The sequence below is a fragment of the Lindgomyces ingoldianus genome, assembly GCF_010093535.1.
Source record: "Lindgomyces ingoldianus strain ATCC 200398 unplaced genomic scaffold BDR25scaffold_49, whole genome shotgun sequence".
NCBI classification, from domain to species: Eukaryota; Fungi; Ascomycota; class Dothideomycetes; order Pleosporales; family Lindgomycetaceae; genus Lindgomyces; species Lindgomyces ingoldianus.
The window spans coordinates 21,449-38,482 of record NW_022985210.1 but is presented as its reverse complement, the minus strand read 5'-3'; the positions used below and the strand labels follow the sequence as shown (position 1 = coordinate 38,482).

At 44.0% G+C, this 17,034-nt stretch overlaps 3 protein-coding genes across 3 annotated transcripts; all 3 read left to right on the top strand.

Annotated features, from left to right (window-relative positions):
- Positions 1-5,375: 5,375 nt before the first annotated feature.
- BDR25DRAFT_337569 (uncharacterized protein) lies at positions 5,376-7,631 on the top strand (the record flags this gene model as incomplete). The annotated part of the gene is made up of 7 exons (XM_033693199.1): positions 5,376-5,453; positions 5,489-5,789; positions 5,838-5,885; positions 5,937-6,242; positions 6,378-6,651; positions 6,772-6,934; positions 7,189-7,631. The coding sequence occupies 7 exons, from the start codon at positions 5,376-5,378 to the stop codon at positions 7,567-7,569; spliced, it is 1,551 nt and encodes a 516-aa protein (XP_033540875.1). The 3' UTR covers positions 7,570-7,631.
- Positions 7,632-8,527: 896 nt separating this feature from the next.
- BDR25DRAFT_337568 (cation efflux protein) lies at positions 8,528-11,027 on the top strand. The gene is made up of 4 exons (XM_033693198.1): positions 8,528-8,922; positions 8,976-9,022; positions 9,076-9,162; positions 9,217-11,027. The coding sequence occupies exons 1-4, from the start codon at positions 8,844-8,846 to the stop codon at positions 10,846-10,848; spliced, it is 1,845 nt and encodes a 614-aa protein (XP_033540874.1). The 5' UTR covers positions 8,528-8,843; the 3' UTR covers positions 10,849-11,027.
- A 1,760-nt stretch (positions 11,028-12,787) lies between these two features.
- On the top strand, positions 12,788-15,293 carry BDR25DRAFT_307360 (di/tri peptide transporter 2). Its single transcript, XM_033690824.1, has 4 exons — positions 12,788-13,438; positions 13,493-14,215; positions 14,270-14,556; positions 14,627-15,293. Exons 1-4 carry the CDS (start codon positions 13,087-13,089, stop codon positions 15,026-15,028), a joined length of 1,764 nt encoding a protein of 587 aa, XP_033540873.1. The 5' UTR covers positions 12,788-13,086; the 3' UTR covers positions 15,029-15,293.
- The last annotated feature ends 1,741 nt before the right edge of the window (positions 15,294-17,034 follow it).

Here is a 17,034-nt window from a genome sequence, read left to right as displayed (position 1 = left end):
CTAACCATAATTTAAACATGTTTTACACAACGCATGCTAGAGCAAACTGCATGCAAATTAGCATAAAGGTGCACTTACATTAGGTATACATTTTTTTTAAAAAAGAATATAAGAAACACATAAGGTGACAGAGAAACAGCGTTACCGGGGTTTATCCGAAGAAATTCTGACTAACTAGCGCGTCCAAAAGAGGAGATTCTGCTCAACTTTTTGTTCTGCAAACCCGAATATAATAAGCAGAGCAAGCTCTGCTAATAAGTTTTAGCTACTTAAGTACTTTTTGTACTTTAGCTAAATTAATTTTTATTTTTTCTTTATTAATTATAAATTCTAAGTATTCTGTTTTAGTAACATAGAATTTATATTTAGAGAGCTATAGGTAGAGTCTGTACTTTCTAAGCTGTTTTAAAACTTTTTGTACCTTCTGTACATAGTCTTCTAGGGTATCTTTTAAATAGATAAGAACGTCATCTAAATACACTAATGTAAAGACATTAAGATATAGATTAAGGGCTGTGTTAATAATTTACTAGAACATTACTAGGGCATTTATTAGGCTAAACAGCATTACTAGTAGTTTATAAAGTCTCTATAAAGTTCTAAACGCTATAAGCTACTTATCTCCCTTCTATATTCTTATCTTGTTAAATCTGTCTTATATGTTAAACTTTGTAAAATACTAGGTTCCTTTTAATTAGTTTATAATGTCTTATATAATTAGTAGAGAAAACTAATTTTAGATTATATTATTATTTAGAGTTTTATAGTCCTAATAGACTTAGATTTTTTCTTTTTTTTTTTTTATAAAAACTATAGCTAAGGCTACTAGGCTATAGCTTTTTTTAATATAGCCTTACACTAACATCTTATTAATGTATTCTTATAAGGCTTTTTTTTATGTCTTTGTTAAAGAACAGAGCTTATAAGTTTTTAGGTTAAGTTCTTTTATTAAGTTAATAGCATAATTTTAAGGCTAGTGTAGTAGTAGTTCTCTAGGATCCTCTAGTGTCTTAAACATGTCCTTATAGTCTTTATATTTAGGCAGGATGTAGCCTTTTTCTTAGACTTAGATAACACTAATTTATTTTATGTTCTTATTTTTTTTAATTTTTTTATAAGAGACTTTCTTAAGTTTTTTTTTTATTATTTTTATTACTTAGGCTTTTAGCTTCTAGTAAAGGAATCTCTAAGGTTTTCTTTTTTTAGAGTAGTAACTACTACTCTATTTTGCTTGTTTATAGACTAAGTATTAATTATTATAGCATGCTAACTAGGTTATGTGTGCGTAGTTATTAGAGGTTTTTATAGTTATAGTTTTCTAATTAATTACAGAGTTATATGTTCTAAGCTAGTTATAGCCTAGGATTACATTATATTTACCCCCTAGCTTAAGTATGTTTATAAACCTCTAATCTTTTATGTTAGAAGTCTTAAAGTTTTTTTTATAAGTTTTTAGGTTAATTTATCCTCTACTATATTTAATTAATAATGTGTTAGTAAGGGTTACCTTAAATAAGTTCTTTTTTATGCAGAATAGTATGCCTTATTTGTCTACCTAATCCTTGTCTATAGCAGTAAAGGTACATCTGCTGTCTATAAGGGCTAGTCTAGGCCACCCTTTATATATAAAGGTGGTTGTAAGGCTGTGTCCTGCCCCTTATCCTACTATAATTACTGCTAATATGTTATGTTTAACTTTTTTATTAGAAAGAGGATATAAGTTAATGTTTTATAAGTTATTATTAAACTTATTTTTTTATTTTTTATAAATTTAATGTTTTTAATTATAGCAGTTAGCTGCTTTACATTTATAATCTTTAACTAAGTAATATAACATTAGGTAGTTTTCTTTTTTTACTGCCTTTTACTAAAAATAGTAGAACCTGCAGTTGTTTTATTTTTTACATGCTGCCTATCCCTCTTACTTGTGTAGGGGCGCTATTTAGTAGGTGTAATAGTTTGTAGTTTTACAGGCTAAGGCTGTTCCTTACTATAGGCAACTGTTGTAGTTCTTTTCTTATGTAGGCTACTAGCCTGTTCTATGCTTATTATCCTAATGCTTAATGCAATACTGTTGCGTGCACTAGTACTAAGGGTATAGATAATTATTAGGTCTATGTAATATGTTAAAAGGGCTCTCCTAAGTCTACTGTAAGTACTTCTGTGTCTGTACTATCTAGATTAGGTGCTCTTTCTATTAGTAGTTATTAGTGCTATAGTTCTTGTTTTTACAGAGTGTGCACTAACTATAACTTTATTGCATTACTAAAGCTTTTTTGCTAATTGCAAGGCTTAGAAGTAGTGTTTTAGGCTTCTTAGGTACTAGCTTTAGGACTTTAAACCTAGCAAGTTTACCTAGTTCTTTTAGTTTTTAGTCTTAGATTTTTATAAAAAACTACTATTATTTTTATTTATTTATAATGTTGTATTTAACTTTAGCTATACATTGTATAATATTAAATGTAAGGTAGTTATTGCTAATATTTATCTAGTAAAGCATAACTATGTAATAACTTAAGTAGTTATGTTATAGACTGCATTTCTAGTATTTGCATTCCTAAAACTATTAAAAAAGCTTCCTTACTAAAGTGCTAGGGGTTTAGTCTTAAAGGGGAAACTGTTTTTCTTTTTTTTAGATATTTATAATATATCCTTAGATCTAAGTTTCTTTTTTATATTCTTTAAAGATTATAAGGTCTTGCAACACTATATTAAAGCTACTAAAATTTTAAATAACTACTTTCTAGTATGCTTTAAGATAGTTATTTAAAAAATAGTTACCTTTGCATTACTAGTAAAGTCTATTATTTAATCTTTCTAATATTTCTTTGTCTATAAGGCTGTATTTAGCAGTAATAGCTTTTATTATTATAGTAGTATTTTTATTCTCCCCCTTCTAAAAGTCTAGGCAGTTTTAGCAGAAATGTCTTACTTTTTTATAGTTTAGGCAGGCCTTGTTCTCTAGCTACTTTTATTGTTCTTTTGTTAAAAGCAGCTTATTGCGTCCTAGAACTTAGCTTTTCTTAAAAAGGGGGCTTTATATATACTTTATGTAACTAAGGTTTATTAGTTTTTTATTATATTATAAAAGCTTTTTTTTCTTAAAAATAAATTCTAGTTTTTAAAAAGTTTCTTTTTATTTCTTTTCTTTTTTACACTCTTTATAGCAGTTGTTATAGGTTGTTGCTTATATAATAAAATTTTTAAGAGTAGTTAGCTTATTACTATACATAAACTTATTTTTTACTATTTTACTTAGTCTATTATAAAACATGCAGCAGAGAGCTTTTTAATCTATCTATCTACAGATAGCTAGTTGTTCTTTAAAGTGTGCTGTATAATTTTAAACTAAGTTGTTTTTTTATTTTATAGTGTTTAGCTTATTAGCTGTAATTTTTTTTTTATCTAAAGTCTTATAAATAGCTGTTAGGGCTTTTTTAAAGTTTTTAATGCTACTAAGTATTTTTTTAGTTTTAAAGGTAAGCGCTTTACTGTTTACCCTAAAGTTTATCTAGTTATCTGCGTAGAGTTAGAACTAAATTATAAGAAGGCCTTTTAAGTGTAGTTCTATCTAGAATATTATTTCTGTGTTAGTCTAAAATGCTCTTTTATTATATTATATATAGAGGTAACATTTTATAAAAAATAGTTAAAAGTCTTTTAATAATCTTTTAAAAGGCTTTAAAAGAGCTAGTTTTAAAGTCTTTTTAGCTATAATACTTACTTTCTTTATTAAGATGTTTTAGATTTTTGCTAGCTTTACTTATAGTTTATGTATTTAATAGGCTTAGTTAGTTGCTTTCTAAAGGCTTAAAAGTTTAAAAAAGTTTTATAATTTTATTATCTCTTAGTAAAGGTTAGTAATTTTTTACTTAAGTTTTAGAAGCTTACCTACTTTATTGCTAATCTGCTAGAGTTCTCTAATGTTGTTCTAAATTATGTTAACCTATTCTGCTAGAACAGCTTTGCTTTAGGTAGGAACTTCTGTAGATCTTAATAGCGCAGTGTAGGCTATATTAGAATCTAAATTATGTTGTAAGGTATCTATACTTTTTAGAGGGGGTAGTGTTTAATGTTATAATTTTTACTTTAAGAAGCACTTAGGTCTTATAGTATTCCTAAGGGGGGGGGGAGTAGGACAGGAGGTAGGGGCCAATCTAGTAGGGTGTACAGTCCTACGTACAGGCTAATAGGCTAATAGAGGGAGGTAGAGTGACTAGATTATAGTTTGCCCTATGTGCAGCAGTAGGGAGGCTAGGGTTAAACAGTCCTAATAGACAGGGTTAGAGGTATATATAGTGTAAGATATATAAATAGTATTATAGCTCTTTAGAAAGCTAAATGCTACTTAGTTTATGTATGTAAGGACAGAGCTCTGTACCACTACGCTAATACAACCAAAAGGTGCGAATAATCAACCAACGTTAATTATTGCGTACAGAATAGTATATATACCCGTCGTACGTAAGCACCATCTCGGCCTTACACGTAAGCGCCATCCCGGCCTTACAATGTAAAGAATAAACTAAATATTAAATACACCTTTTAAAGGTTGTTTAATGTAGGAACTATATACATGTGCCTAATGCGCTAAGGGGAGCTGGCGGGAGTTTATAGGAGTTTGCTAAGGAGGCTCCTGCGAGCTCCCTTAAGCTCCCTTAAGCTCCCTGGATTCGCGGCCTGCTTCCTCACTAGACGACGCATTCTTCCGCAATCGCAGGCAGCTGCGCTGCCTCCGCGTCCTCCGATTGGTTCTTAAGCGAGCCCTGTCCCAACCCGGCTAGATTGTGGAGCACTGCCGGTGGAGTTACGCTGGTCCAACCATAGACCGTAACATTTATCTAAAAACCGCATAGTAGTGCGCCCCTAGTTAAAGTTTTGGTACTAGCGCTTAAACTGTAGTCTTAATTAAGCTGTTTCTCTGTTTATTAGAGGTTGTCGCTTGCACCTAAATAATCTAATGCCTTTATGCTTTAGAGCGCGGTAGGTAGTGCTCTTAGAGATGTTAAGAAGACCTAATTTATAGATAAGGTCCTTGTACTTAATTTTTAGACGTTTGTAAGCCTAGCAAAATAGCTAACAACAGTCCTAAGCTAACAGCTTACTAGGCTGCCCTAAGCAAAGTAGGTTGTCTACGGTTTAGTGGAGTTTCTATTGTCGCAATGTGTCGCGTATACATTTAGGTGTGACGCGAAACTTAGTTGCCAGCTCTGACAACCTACAACTAGCTTAAGACTGCGCGATAATTTGCAAGCGCTGAGCAGGGGTTAACTCTTTATGTCTTCTTTCATTTCCAGTAATTTCATGAAGGATTTGACGGCGTGGTGCACTGACGCGTCGCTTCGCGAACCAAACTTTTGACGCGTGGCTGTACAATGTGCTCGACCAAGCAGTCCGAAGAATTTAACACGGCCTCACGATCTGTAAGGCCTGGTCTCATTGCCTCTGGCATTGTGTCTGCATGGACAGGGCAGCGACTCTCCTTCAGTCCTCCACAGTGGCCTACACTTACGGCGTAGCAGGCCTATTTTGGTACGCCGCGGGAGCAACAGTCCAGATTCTTATGTTCTCGATCTTGGCGTGTAAGGTCAAGCAGAATGCGCCAAGGTGTCATACTTTCCTGGAAATTATCTATGCTGGATATGGCCGTTTTGCACATAGAGTTTTCATGCTTTTTGCGTTTTTGACGAATATTTTGGTTGGGAGTCAGTTGCTTTTAGGTGGAAGTACGGTGGTGACAAGTTTCGCGGAGATGAATATTTATGCAGCAATTTTTCTAATTCTAACCTGTCAGCAATACAACCCATTGTCATGTCCAACATAGCTCAACAAGGTAGGTGTTTGCGCATACGTTATCCTCGGCGGCCTTCATGCTACATTCCTCTGTACGAAACTCCCTCCCTCCTTATGGACAACTATAGCTGACTCAAAGTCAGGTGATTACTCCCACACTTTGATCCTAATGATAATAATGCTCTACTTCATGTTCAACGCCTACGCCACAAACGACCTCATCGGTTTCCCAGGCTCTATGTACGACCTGCTCGAAAAAGCCACAACCCAGCGACCCATCGCCGGAAACGAAGACGGCTCTTACCTAACCCTCAAATCTAACTTCGGCCTCGTCTTCGGCGTCATTCAACTCTGCTCTGGCTCCGGCACCGTTTTCCTCGACCAAGCATACTGGCAACGCGCAGTTGCTTCCCGCCCCACAACAGCCGTGAAAGCCTACATCTTAGGCGGTCTAGCATGATTCGCTATCCTTTTCGGCTTCGCGACAACCATGGGTCTCACGGCTGCCGCGCTGACGGATAATCCCCGCTTCCCAACGTACCCCAATGCACCCACTCCTACGGAGACTTCCTCTGGACTGACAGCTGCATATGCCACGTCGACGCTGCTTGGGCAGGGAGGAGCAGTTGCTTTGCTTATTGTGCTGTTAATGGCTGTTACCAGTTGCGCGAGTGCGGAGTTGATTGCGGTGAGTTCGCTGCTAACGTTTGATGTATATAAAGCGTATATTCAACCTAAAGCTACGGCGAAGCAATTGATTTTTGTGAGCCATGTTATGATTTGTGTGTTTGGGGTCACGATGGTGGTGTTTGCTTGTATTTGGAATGCGGCGAGTATTAATTTGGGGTGGTTGTTTTTGTGGGTTTATCTTACCCTTCTCTTCTCTTCTCTTCTCTTCTCTTCCCTCGTATTGCTAGAGATTCCTTGTTTTCGGGACGGATAGATAGATCAAGGGAGCTAACATGGCATGGCGAATAGGGTAATGGGCCTCCTAATCGGTGGCGCCGTCTTTCCAACCGCCTTCGCCATCAACTGGCGCGGACAAACCTGCATCGGTGCGCTCTCAGGCTGTCTAACCGTGCTAGCTGCCGGCCTCATCGCCTGGCTTACCACCGCCAAACACTATTATGGGGAAGTCACAGTTGCAACTACTGGTCTTGAATATCCTACCCTTGCCGGAAATCTCGCGGCGACAATACGGGCTTGATTGTCAGCTTGTGTGTCTCGCTCGTTAAGCCGGAACAGTTTAATTGGGAGATTACGAGGGCAATTAATGCGACTGCAGTCGAGGGGCAAGGGCCTTTTGGTTAGGATTCTATGCCTTCGGCGTCTGAACATGCAAGAGATTGGGGCAGTGCAGAGGAGAAGAAAATGACAACGGAAGCTCCACCATAGAAAACAACAAATATACCTGCAAAACCCGACCACGATCACCTCCAAACAGTCCAAGCCGAAGAGAAAGCCCTGCGCATCGAAATCGGCGCCACGGATGACCGCAAGTCACTTCGCGGTGCCTTTATCCTTGCTTGCTGGGTCTCTTTCATTCTTACCTTCATTATGGATTTCCTAACCTCGATGCTGATGTTTTTTAGTCATTATATTTTCTCCAAGGGATTTTTCACTGGGTGTGTGGTGGTGTCGTTCATCTGGGTCTTCTGCTCTGGCTTCATATCGACCGTCTTGCCGATTTGGGAGACAAGGGAGTTTTTTGTGGAATTGTGGAGAAAAATTCCGGCGGATCTGAATGGGCAGGGGAAGGAGAGAGGGAGTTTATGAAGGTGGGAAGGGAATGCATGGAGAGGGGAAGATTGTGAAGAGAATGGAACGCCAGATCTGACAGGCTTGAGCGGGGAAGTCGTCACCTTGAGTGTTGTTGGGTTGCACGAATATGTGTTGCAGACCGTGCCACAAGGATACCGTGATGCGGGGTGGGTCAACCGGATTCAGAGTCAAAGATCTCGGCGTATCAATGCATGCGATGAGCTGGAGGTCCAGATGCGGTTGCCTGCTTTTGAGACGAGTGAAGCAACACAGGTTTTCGAGTTATGATGGGACTGGCTGTGGTATGAATATCCTAATGGATTAACGGGATGCTAGTCAATCGGATCCAAAACCCAAGCCCTGGACGCGTATTATAGGGGTGAGCACGAGGGCGTAACGAGGTGGTCCCTTTGCTTGAGTAACGTCGTACGAAGAGACGATATGCATACACATACTTCGTTGACCACTAACATCAAAGCCGAAGACCTTGGCGCTTTGACATTAGGTGCGTCGAGAACAAATAGTGGTTGCCTTGGTTAGATGTCAATCCACATATCGAATTGGCCGCTAGAGAGGAGATCTGCGCCAAGGGCTAGCTAAATAGACAAATTTTAGAATAGGCTCTGTTCAGCTCTCCTTCTGAAGGCAATGTACAAATTTGGAACATGTTAACGAATGCAGTGCGGTTCATGATGAAAAGGTATAAAGCGAAGAAGAAGGAATGAAAGCTGTCCCTCTCCAGGCAACATCCCATTGGACAGGATGCAGGTGCACAAGCGTAGACCAGGCCAGCGTTTGGGAGCGCACACAGAGGCAAAACGATATGCAATGCAAATGCGGCTTCTTCGGCTGCAGCGGAGTTTCTGCTTGTGGGACTTGTCCTCCGGCTCAGGGTGAATTTGTGGGGTTGCACACGAACACGTGAATGGGTATTTGTCTCACGCGATCGCAGGTTCGATATCAAGTCTGCCTGCTCTCTCCTTCCAGTGTCAGAGGATGGTTGTTTATCACTCGCGTTAACTAACTAACCCGTTTTTACGCTAGTTTGGGGCGCTTTGACGACATTGAGCTTGCGGATTCCATGCGCGCCACTTTCGGCTTTTATCGCCGTCAACCACACCGCGACTTGCACTCTTCACTCTCCAGCCCCCTTCTACGGCCATCCTCTGCCATTATTACGGCTTGCAACCTCTAGTGTTTCTGAAGTCGCTCCTTGAAGACGCGGCCTGGGGGCTGCTGAATTCATTCAATACCACAACTTCTGTGGCGCCCATTCCGATCCCTCCGCCATGGGCCTTTCCAAGTCGAACAAGATCCTTATCCTGCTAGCCATTGATTCGGCGTTTTTCTTGCTGGAACTTGTAGTTGGCAAGTATTTCATTATCAGCACTTTCTGGAGCATCTCTAACGCACATTTGCAGGTTATGCCGTCCACTCTCTTGCCCTTGTGGCCGACTCCTTTCACATGGTTTGTCAGCGCCTGATAGCAGCCCACGAAGTTGATACTAACTCCTCCGCCAGTTGAACGATGTGATATCACTACTAGTGGGCTTATGGGCTGTCAAGGTCGCCAACCAGAAGACCAACTCAAAGATGTACACCTACGGAGTACGTCACACCTTGTCCAGCCCCTCTCAACCAGCCCATCCTAACAATGCATAGTGGCAGCGAGCCGAAACCCTAGGCGCCCTCATTAATGGCGTATTCCTCGTCGCCCTCTGCCTCTCCATCTTCCTCGAAGCCATCCAGCGATTCGTCGAGCCGCAGGAGGTCTCACATCCAAAACTGGTCCTTTTCGTCGGTTGGTTCGGCCTGGCGTCCAATATCGTGGGGCTCTTCCTCTTTCACGATCACGGACACAGCCACGGGCACAGCCACGGGGGCCATTCGCATGGACATAGAGATGGTATCAAGGCTGCGGAGGAGGGCCATGCTCATGGTGTCGATTCGGGCGATCACACCATTGCGGATGAGAATGGAAATGTTGCGGATGTGCTGCCTCAAAGCCGTGTCGGCAACTTCCCGTCCGGGATCTCAAATGGACCGGAGGAGCAGACCAAGTCTAAAGCGAAGGATGTCTCGTGGAATGTTTCGTCGCCTGCTGGCGACAGGACACCCCGCAAGTCGGCATCTGGCAAGAGGATCGCGAGGAAGCATAATCGATCACGATCAAGAGGATATTCGAGCTTGGAAGAGATCTACGTTCATCCATCATCTTTCAGGAATGGGATTATTGAGGCTTCAAGAATAGAGCAAGACAATTCGGAAGAGCAAGACAATTCGGAAGAGCAAGACAATTCGGAAGAGCAAGACAATTCGGAGTCGGAGACTGATAACGAGAATGCAGTGGTCGAGGAGAATGGCGAAACCACTGAATCCTCACCGTTGTTGCAGAAGGCAAAGTGCAAGAATTTGGAATATCAAACCGCATCTCCGAAAATATCTGGATGTGACAACGACCACAAACACAGCCAACCCAAGGAAGAAAAGAAAGGCGGCGGCCACAGCCATTCCCACGGAGACCTGAATATGCGTGGCGTCTTCCTGCACGTCATGGGTGACGCTCTAGGTAACATCGGTGTCATCGGCACCGCGCTCTTCATCTGGCTGACAGACTTCTCCTGGCGCTTCTATTCCGATCCCCTTGTTTCCCTCATCATCACAATCATCATCCTCCTCTCAGCCATCCCTCTCTGCAAAGCCGCGTCCCGCATCCTCCTGCAAGCCGTTCCGGCAGGCCTCTCCATCGACGACATCAAAGACGATATCACAGACCTCGACGGCATCATCTCCTGCCACCACCTCCACGTATGGCAGCTCTCGGACACAAAGCTCATCGCAAGTTTACATGTCGAAGTCGACTTCGACTTCAAAGGCGAAGGCTCAGCACGATACATGGACCTGGCCCGCGACATTAGAAAATGTCTGCATGAATATGGTATCCATTCTTCGACTATCCAACCAGAGTTTTGCCTCGATTCTAATCACGATCATTCGCGTGGCGGGAGTTCGGATGAGAGTAGTTGCGATGAGGAAAACGCGGAAGTGGGGCCTGGCACTGGCACTGGGACCGGGAGTCGGCGAAGTTCGGGCAGGAATAGTAAAAATGGGAGCGTGAGGAGTGGTAGTCAGTATCAGCATCAACAGCAAGGGCAGCAGGTGGAAGCGTGTTTGTTGGAATGTGGCGACGATTGTGGGGATGGGAGACAGTGCTGTACGCCAGCAGCTCAGGGGTGTAGTAGTGCTGCTGCTGCTGCTGCTGCTGCTGCTGCTGTTGGTGGCATTGGGAAGTAAATTTGTGACGATGGCCAAAACAAAGCTGTGGGCTTTTATTCTTTCTTGGGATTGGGTTACGGAAATTGTATTATTATATTGTTGGCTGGATAGGTTGGCTACCCAGCTGCCAAACACCCAGCCTTGCCAGGCGAGGCTATGATATGCAAAATCCTGCGCTCTTCGAATTATTATCAATGAAAGCTTTTCTTTTGTTGCCTTCTGGGTAGTTATATGCTATTTCTATGCGCCTATATATGCATCTAATATTAGGTTCATTCAAAACCATGATTTCGGGGTTTGTGTTGACATGGTAGCGTTCGTGAGGGTTGTTGGGTCGGGATGAGATAGGGTGCTGACAACCATCCTTGTTCCAGAAATAGTAATAATAAAATGGAATGGCAGATTGCGACGTATTTGCAGTCAATCTGGCTTTTCAAGTCAGAACTCGCCACATTCAATATGTGAATGGATGAATGTGGTCCAACGAGGCAGTTGAACTAAATAGTAGCTTACTTACTCGAGTGCATGTGCGGGTCATCTGATCACGCTCCCATTGCTGATGGTGGAATGTTCATGTACATCACTTAACCTTAACCAGAGAGGTATGTCAGCCTCGCATATTTATTACTCTTTTTGGCAGGTGGATATGGGATCGGCAGGGTTTCTCTTAAGGCGACCTCTTCGGGGAGTTGATTTTGTGGTCTGGGTTTAACGGTAGGATGATAGGATTTTGATGCATCTGTAAGATTCAATGGTAGGGCAAGGTACGCTGGTGTTGGCTTAAGGACTCTGCTACAACTCTTCTGCGCGGGATTGGGTAGGCTTTCGAAATGGGAATTCGTCGTGTGGAGGCGTCTGTTAGTGGTTTTTGCGTGCTGGCTAGGATTGCATTTGGATGCTTCGAGATTCAGATCAGAGTCTGGACGGATTTACTCGACTTTGCACTATTGGATGGGGTGGTTGTGTCGTAAATGTACCACACACAATTACCTGCCACAAAGGTTGCAGCTGCCCGTTTGGAGAAAGTGTGTATCTCTCATGAGGCTTGGAGCGTCCGAAGACACGGGAGTGTGAGTCAGCACGTGGCAAGCGTTTGCGCGATTCAGTGTAGCGGTGATGTCTAGAGACTAACTGGAACGTTGTATGGTCGGTAGACGGTCGGTTCCGCAGATCAGAACTTGCGCGGAACGAACATCAGGCCGTAATGCCAGGAGAACTACTGGTGGCGTGAAAAGGGATTAGGTGGGTCGGAGAAGTGAGCTCATCGTCTCGGGGGCGGGCGAGCACTACTACTGTAACCTCTACTTCGGTGTATCTGTAGGGCTGTCTCACAAGCCTGCCGTCTGCTATCTGGAAGTGGAAATTGTGAAGACTTTTCGAAGAACGTCAGGAGCTTCGGCAATGCTCCTATCTATGTGTCCAGAGCTGCGGGCGTCTGGCTGATTCTCGATCACGATACGTCACCCTAGGTGGTTGGTTGCTCTCCATCAAACAGCAAGGCCTTGATTCAACTGCGTAATGTGGGGTTGTACATGTACGAGCACTCTCGATGCGGGCAGCAGCCAAACGTTGCTGATTGATGATGCGGAAGAGGCAGAACGGGAGTAGTTTCATCTGTCTATGTGGTGAATGAGGGTGAGTCGGACGGCACTCGGCATCTACGATAAATTTACCACAGAGTGTTTCCGTACAGCGAACGTGTGATCAGCACGTTTTACTCCCGGATCTAGCAGGTAGTTAGACGAGCGTGCCAATCGGGTCGCACATCCACACATGCAAGCCCCCCGTCGATCCGTGACGTCGGCGGAAAAAAATAAGCCGCCAAGCACGCTGCAGTCAAGGCTTGTGATTGCTTTGCTGGGTTTGGCAACCCCCGGAGTTCCTTGTCGCTTGTCCTTTTGCGCTCCCTGTTTGGACGCTTCAAGATATGTTACATCGGCCATGGCAGGGAAGCTGAGCTGGGCGTGCACTCCTGGGGGATGGGAGGGGTAGGACTGCGTATTGAGGACCATAGATAAAGGGAAGGATCCGCTGGGGGGAGAGACAGAAAACGCCCTCGTTTTACGTCTGTTCCGCTCTTTGATTCCACGGAATACTGTGGTTTTCGACGGCTAAAATGTCCGGGGATCATGAATTAAACGCAGCTCAGTGAATTTGCCCCTCCCTTCTGCCGTCAGTTCGAATGTGTCGTGACGGGTTTCTAATTGCACGTGCAGGCTGCACCAGGTCCTCGACCTCCCCGACAAGTCCAATAAAATGACCGACATATCTGGTGCCCCTCTCGACGAGAAAATCCAGGAAGGAATTTCCACTCCCACCCCTTCAGACAAGGAAATCGTCTCTCAAGAAGACGAAGATCAGCTCGGCGGAGAGAGGCCCACCGAAGAGGAAAAGAGAACGCTCAGGCATGTTGGAGAACCTCTGCCGAAAGCTGCTTTCCTAGTTGCCATTGTAGAGCTCTGCGAAAGATTTACGTACTATGGTGCGAGTGGCATTTTCCAAAACTATGTTCAGAGACCGTTAGATGGAAGTGAAGGAAGAGGAGCCCTAGGGATGGGGCATAAAGGCGCCACCGGGTTGACTACCTTCTTCCAGTTCTGGTGCTATGGCAAGCAATTCCTACGGTACTGATTCTTGATGACTCATTGATGTTTTATCGCAGTAACTCCAATCCTCGGCGCCATCATTGCAGATCAGTATTTGGGAAAATACAACACTATTCTTGTGTTCTGCATGGTATATCTCGTCGGCCTATTAATCCTCACCACCACATCTATCCCCTCCGCCCTTTCCCATGGCGCCGGTCTAGGCGGCTTCGTTACTGCAGTCATTGTCATCGGCCTCGGAACCGGAGGCATCAAATCCAATGTCGCCCCCTTAATTGCCGACCAATACAAACGCCGTCAAATGGTCATCGGACACGACAAGAAGACTGGCGAACGGGTTATCATCGATCCGAGCATCACCATACAGCGCATATACATGATCTTCTACTTCTGCATCAATGTCGGCGCCCTTGCTCTTCTACCTACTCCATATATGGAGAGAGATGTTGGGTTCTGGTCGGCGTATCTGCTATGTTTGTGCGTCTTCTTTGTGGGAACCACTGTCTTGGTGCTCGGGAGGAAGGTATACGTAGTCAGGCCGCCACAGGGTAGTGTTATCACAGATGCGTTCCGAGTGCTCTGGATGATGGTCAAGAACCGAAAGATGGATGCTGCTAAGCCGAGTTACCAGGCTGCATTGGGGAAGAACTCAAATTTGCGATGGGATGACCATTTTGTTGAGGAGGTGAAGCGCGCTCTGGTTGCTTGCCAGGTATTTTGTTTCTACCCTATTTATTGGGTCGTATATGGCAACTTTTCGAACAACTTTGTCACCCAAGGTATGGCTACCCGACCGTCGATCTAGGATAGGTTATGCAAGCTAATTACCTCAGCTGGGCAAATGCGCGGACATGGAATTCCCAATGACCTGATGCAGAATTTCGACTCCATTTCCATCCTGGTCTTCCTTCCTGTAATGGACCGCCTCGTGTACCCCATGCTCCGGAAAGCTAAAATTCCCTACCCGCCAATAAACAGGATTGTCACGGGTTTCTGGATTGGCTCTCTAGCCATGGCGTATGCTGCTGTAATCCAATATTATGTCTACAAGAGAGGGCCGTGTTATGAGCACCCACTTTGCGACGCAAGTAAGGACGCAAGTGGCACTCTCCAAGGCAACGTAAGTCTCGCCCATACCACAAGCTCTCTTCCTTATAGCACTTGAAGCAAGTTGATAACATGGCCTGCAGGACATTCACATCGCTGCACAAACAGGCGCCTACATGCTCATCGGCATCTCTGAAATCTTCGCCTCGGTCACTGGCCTCGAGTACGCCTACACCAAGGCCCCCCCAAGCATGAAGTCCTTCGTGCAATCCATGTTTCTCCTTACCAACGCCTTTGGCTCTGCCATCTCAGAAGCCTTAAATCCCGTCCTATATGATCCAGCTATTCAGTGGATGTTTGTCGGATTGGCGGTCAGCTCTTTCGTTGCGGGATGTCTGATCTGGATTCTATTCCATCATTTGAATGCGACGGAGGATCAGATGAATTCGCTCGATAAGGATTATGATGACGATCCGACACTGAGAAGGGGGAGTGTTCATGGGGACAGGACAGTTGGGATACACCATGATCATGAGAAGGCTTAGGCGGGTGTTAGAAGGGGAAATGGAGGATAATATGGGAGTCTGGGATTGGGGTTGGTCAGAGTCATGTTTAGGTGTAGAGTTGTTCAATGATAAGCTGCTTTATTGGCTGAGTTTACTACCTTCACCCCAAAGCAGCTGCGTAAATGCAGTATCTGATTCCTCGACCGCACAGACTGCTGCTTGGCATTTGGTGACTACCCATGGGCGAGTGGGTTCCCATAGGAAGTGCTTCAGGTGGCTGAGGCTCCGGCCTACTCTAGTCGCAAGGGTAAGTAGTGTTAGTACGTACTGTATCCAAGGTCCGGAAATGAGGGTTAACTACCAAAAGGAATCAAGACTTAAGCAATACGTTAAGCTCATCGTATTTGCTAGGCTACTAACACTACCTACCCCTGCGACTGCTTGAAAAGGAGAAATGGGCTATGATACGAGAGGAATAGAAGCCGTTATGTGCTATCCAGCCACCTCGACTACAAATTCACCATATAGATTGGATCTTCCCTAGCGCTACTTCATCCACGGGTGATCGCCCATGGATTCGAAACCCATTCCGAACACAGCTCCTCCTTCGCTTCCTAGTTCACTTCCCAAATAAAAGGAAAGGAGCGCTGGGGTAGATGGGAGGACGGAACGAGACTGTGGTGCTTTTAAGGGGCAGTTCTAGGACTGGAATCCTGATGGAACAGAGGTTCCAGGTGTAGATAAGTAAATTGATCGGTCATGTGACTTCGCGGTAGCTCCAACTTAGGACCTTAGAAGGTTAGACCAAAGTGATGCTACTACGCCCCACCTCACGAGGCACCACCCAATACAGAGGCGTAATATGCTTGCCGTTGCCCTAATTTCGACGTTAAGTTCATCCTCACCTTTCCAACTCTAAACCAACTTGGATTCAGAATCCACCTGCCCTTTCAGGTGCTTAAATATGCCACCACGAAAATGCAATCGATCAGGCAACTTGTTTGAAAGAAGTGCATCACTAAAGAATAAGGAGCCAAAGACCACCACAAGCGCATGTGCGCCCTCAAGAATGGTCTCCTCAATTTCACAAAGACGTCTCGCGACATGGTATAAGTGTAAGCGAGCAAAGTATAAAACTGCAAAATATCTACTGACCTTGACCATAGTTGGACTACCTAGTCACTTCGCCACAGCCTCGTCTCCCCACTGAGTTGAGAACTAGCTCCCTCAGTGACGCACTCATGGGACGTGGTTACCCGCGTCAACATCGAGAAGGACGTCAGTGTTGTGCCCAAGAAAGCTTGGAACTTCGGCTGCAGCACTCGGTCGATCGGGAAAGCCACTGCTGAGTTCGAAATCGAGAACTAAAATATCTTCCGTCTGCTACAAGTGTGCCACTAGCTTTACTCTAATACAGGTGCACTTCTATACTCTGACAACATTTAGTCTTTCTCGGCTGTGGGATTGGTGGAAGGGTAGCATGAGAAGCTTCCTAGTCATAGGGAGGCTATCAGTACTTTCAGACTTCCTTCCGATTGCTACTGCCCTGGACTGTAAGCCCATAGGAAGTCCATAGCCCTGTAACTCCCAACCCTGGAAGGTCCAACTTCTAGTCAATGCGCAGGGCTTCCAACGGGCCGTACTACGGTCCGTACAAAGTCAACCGTAACGGTCACATGTTCAGTACGAACGTACCGAGTTCGTGAGCCGCACTGTACGTTTAATGATGCCCTAGGTACAGTACGTAGTACAGATCGTATTACCCTTTTAGGAAGTTTGTATAGCGATTCTGGAGGAGGAGGAGGGCTCTAGCGAGCAGGAGGCCTGCAGGGAGCGTTTAGGGGGGCTTCTAGGGCTCTAATTAGCTAGAAGTTTTGCAAGGACGTTTAAATCTCTTTCTAAAGGTTTTAATCTATCTATCTCTAGTATGTTGTCTTAAAAATGCCTATTACAAACTATTTTCTATTACAGAATTATCTATCCACGCGTCTTACTGCTTTACAGGCTTTGTCTAGTAAATTAGCTCCCTTTTATTACGAATGGAA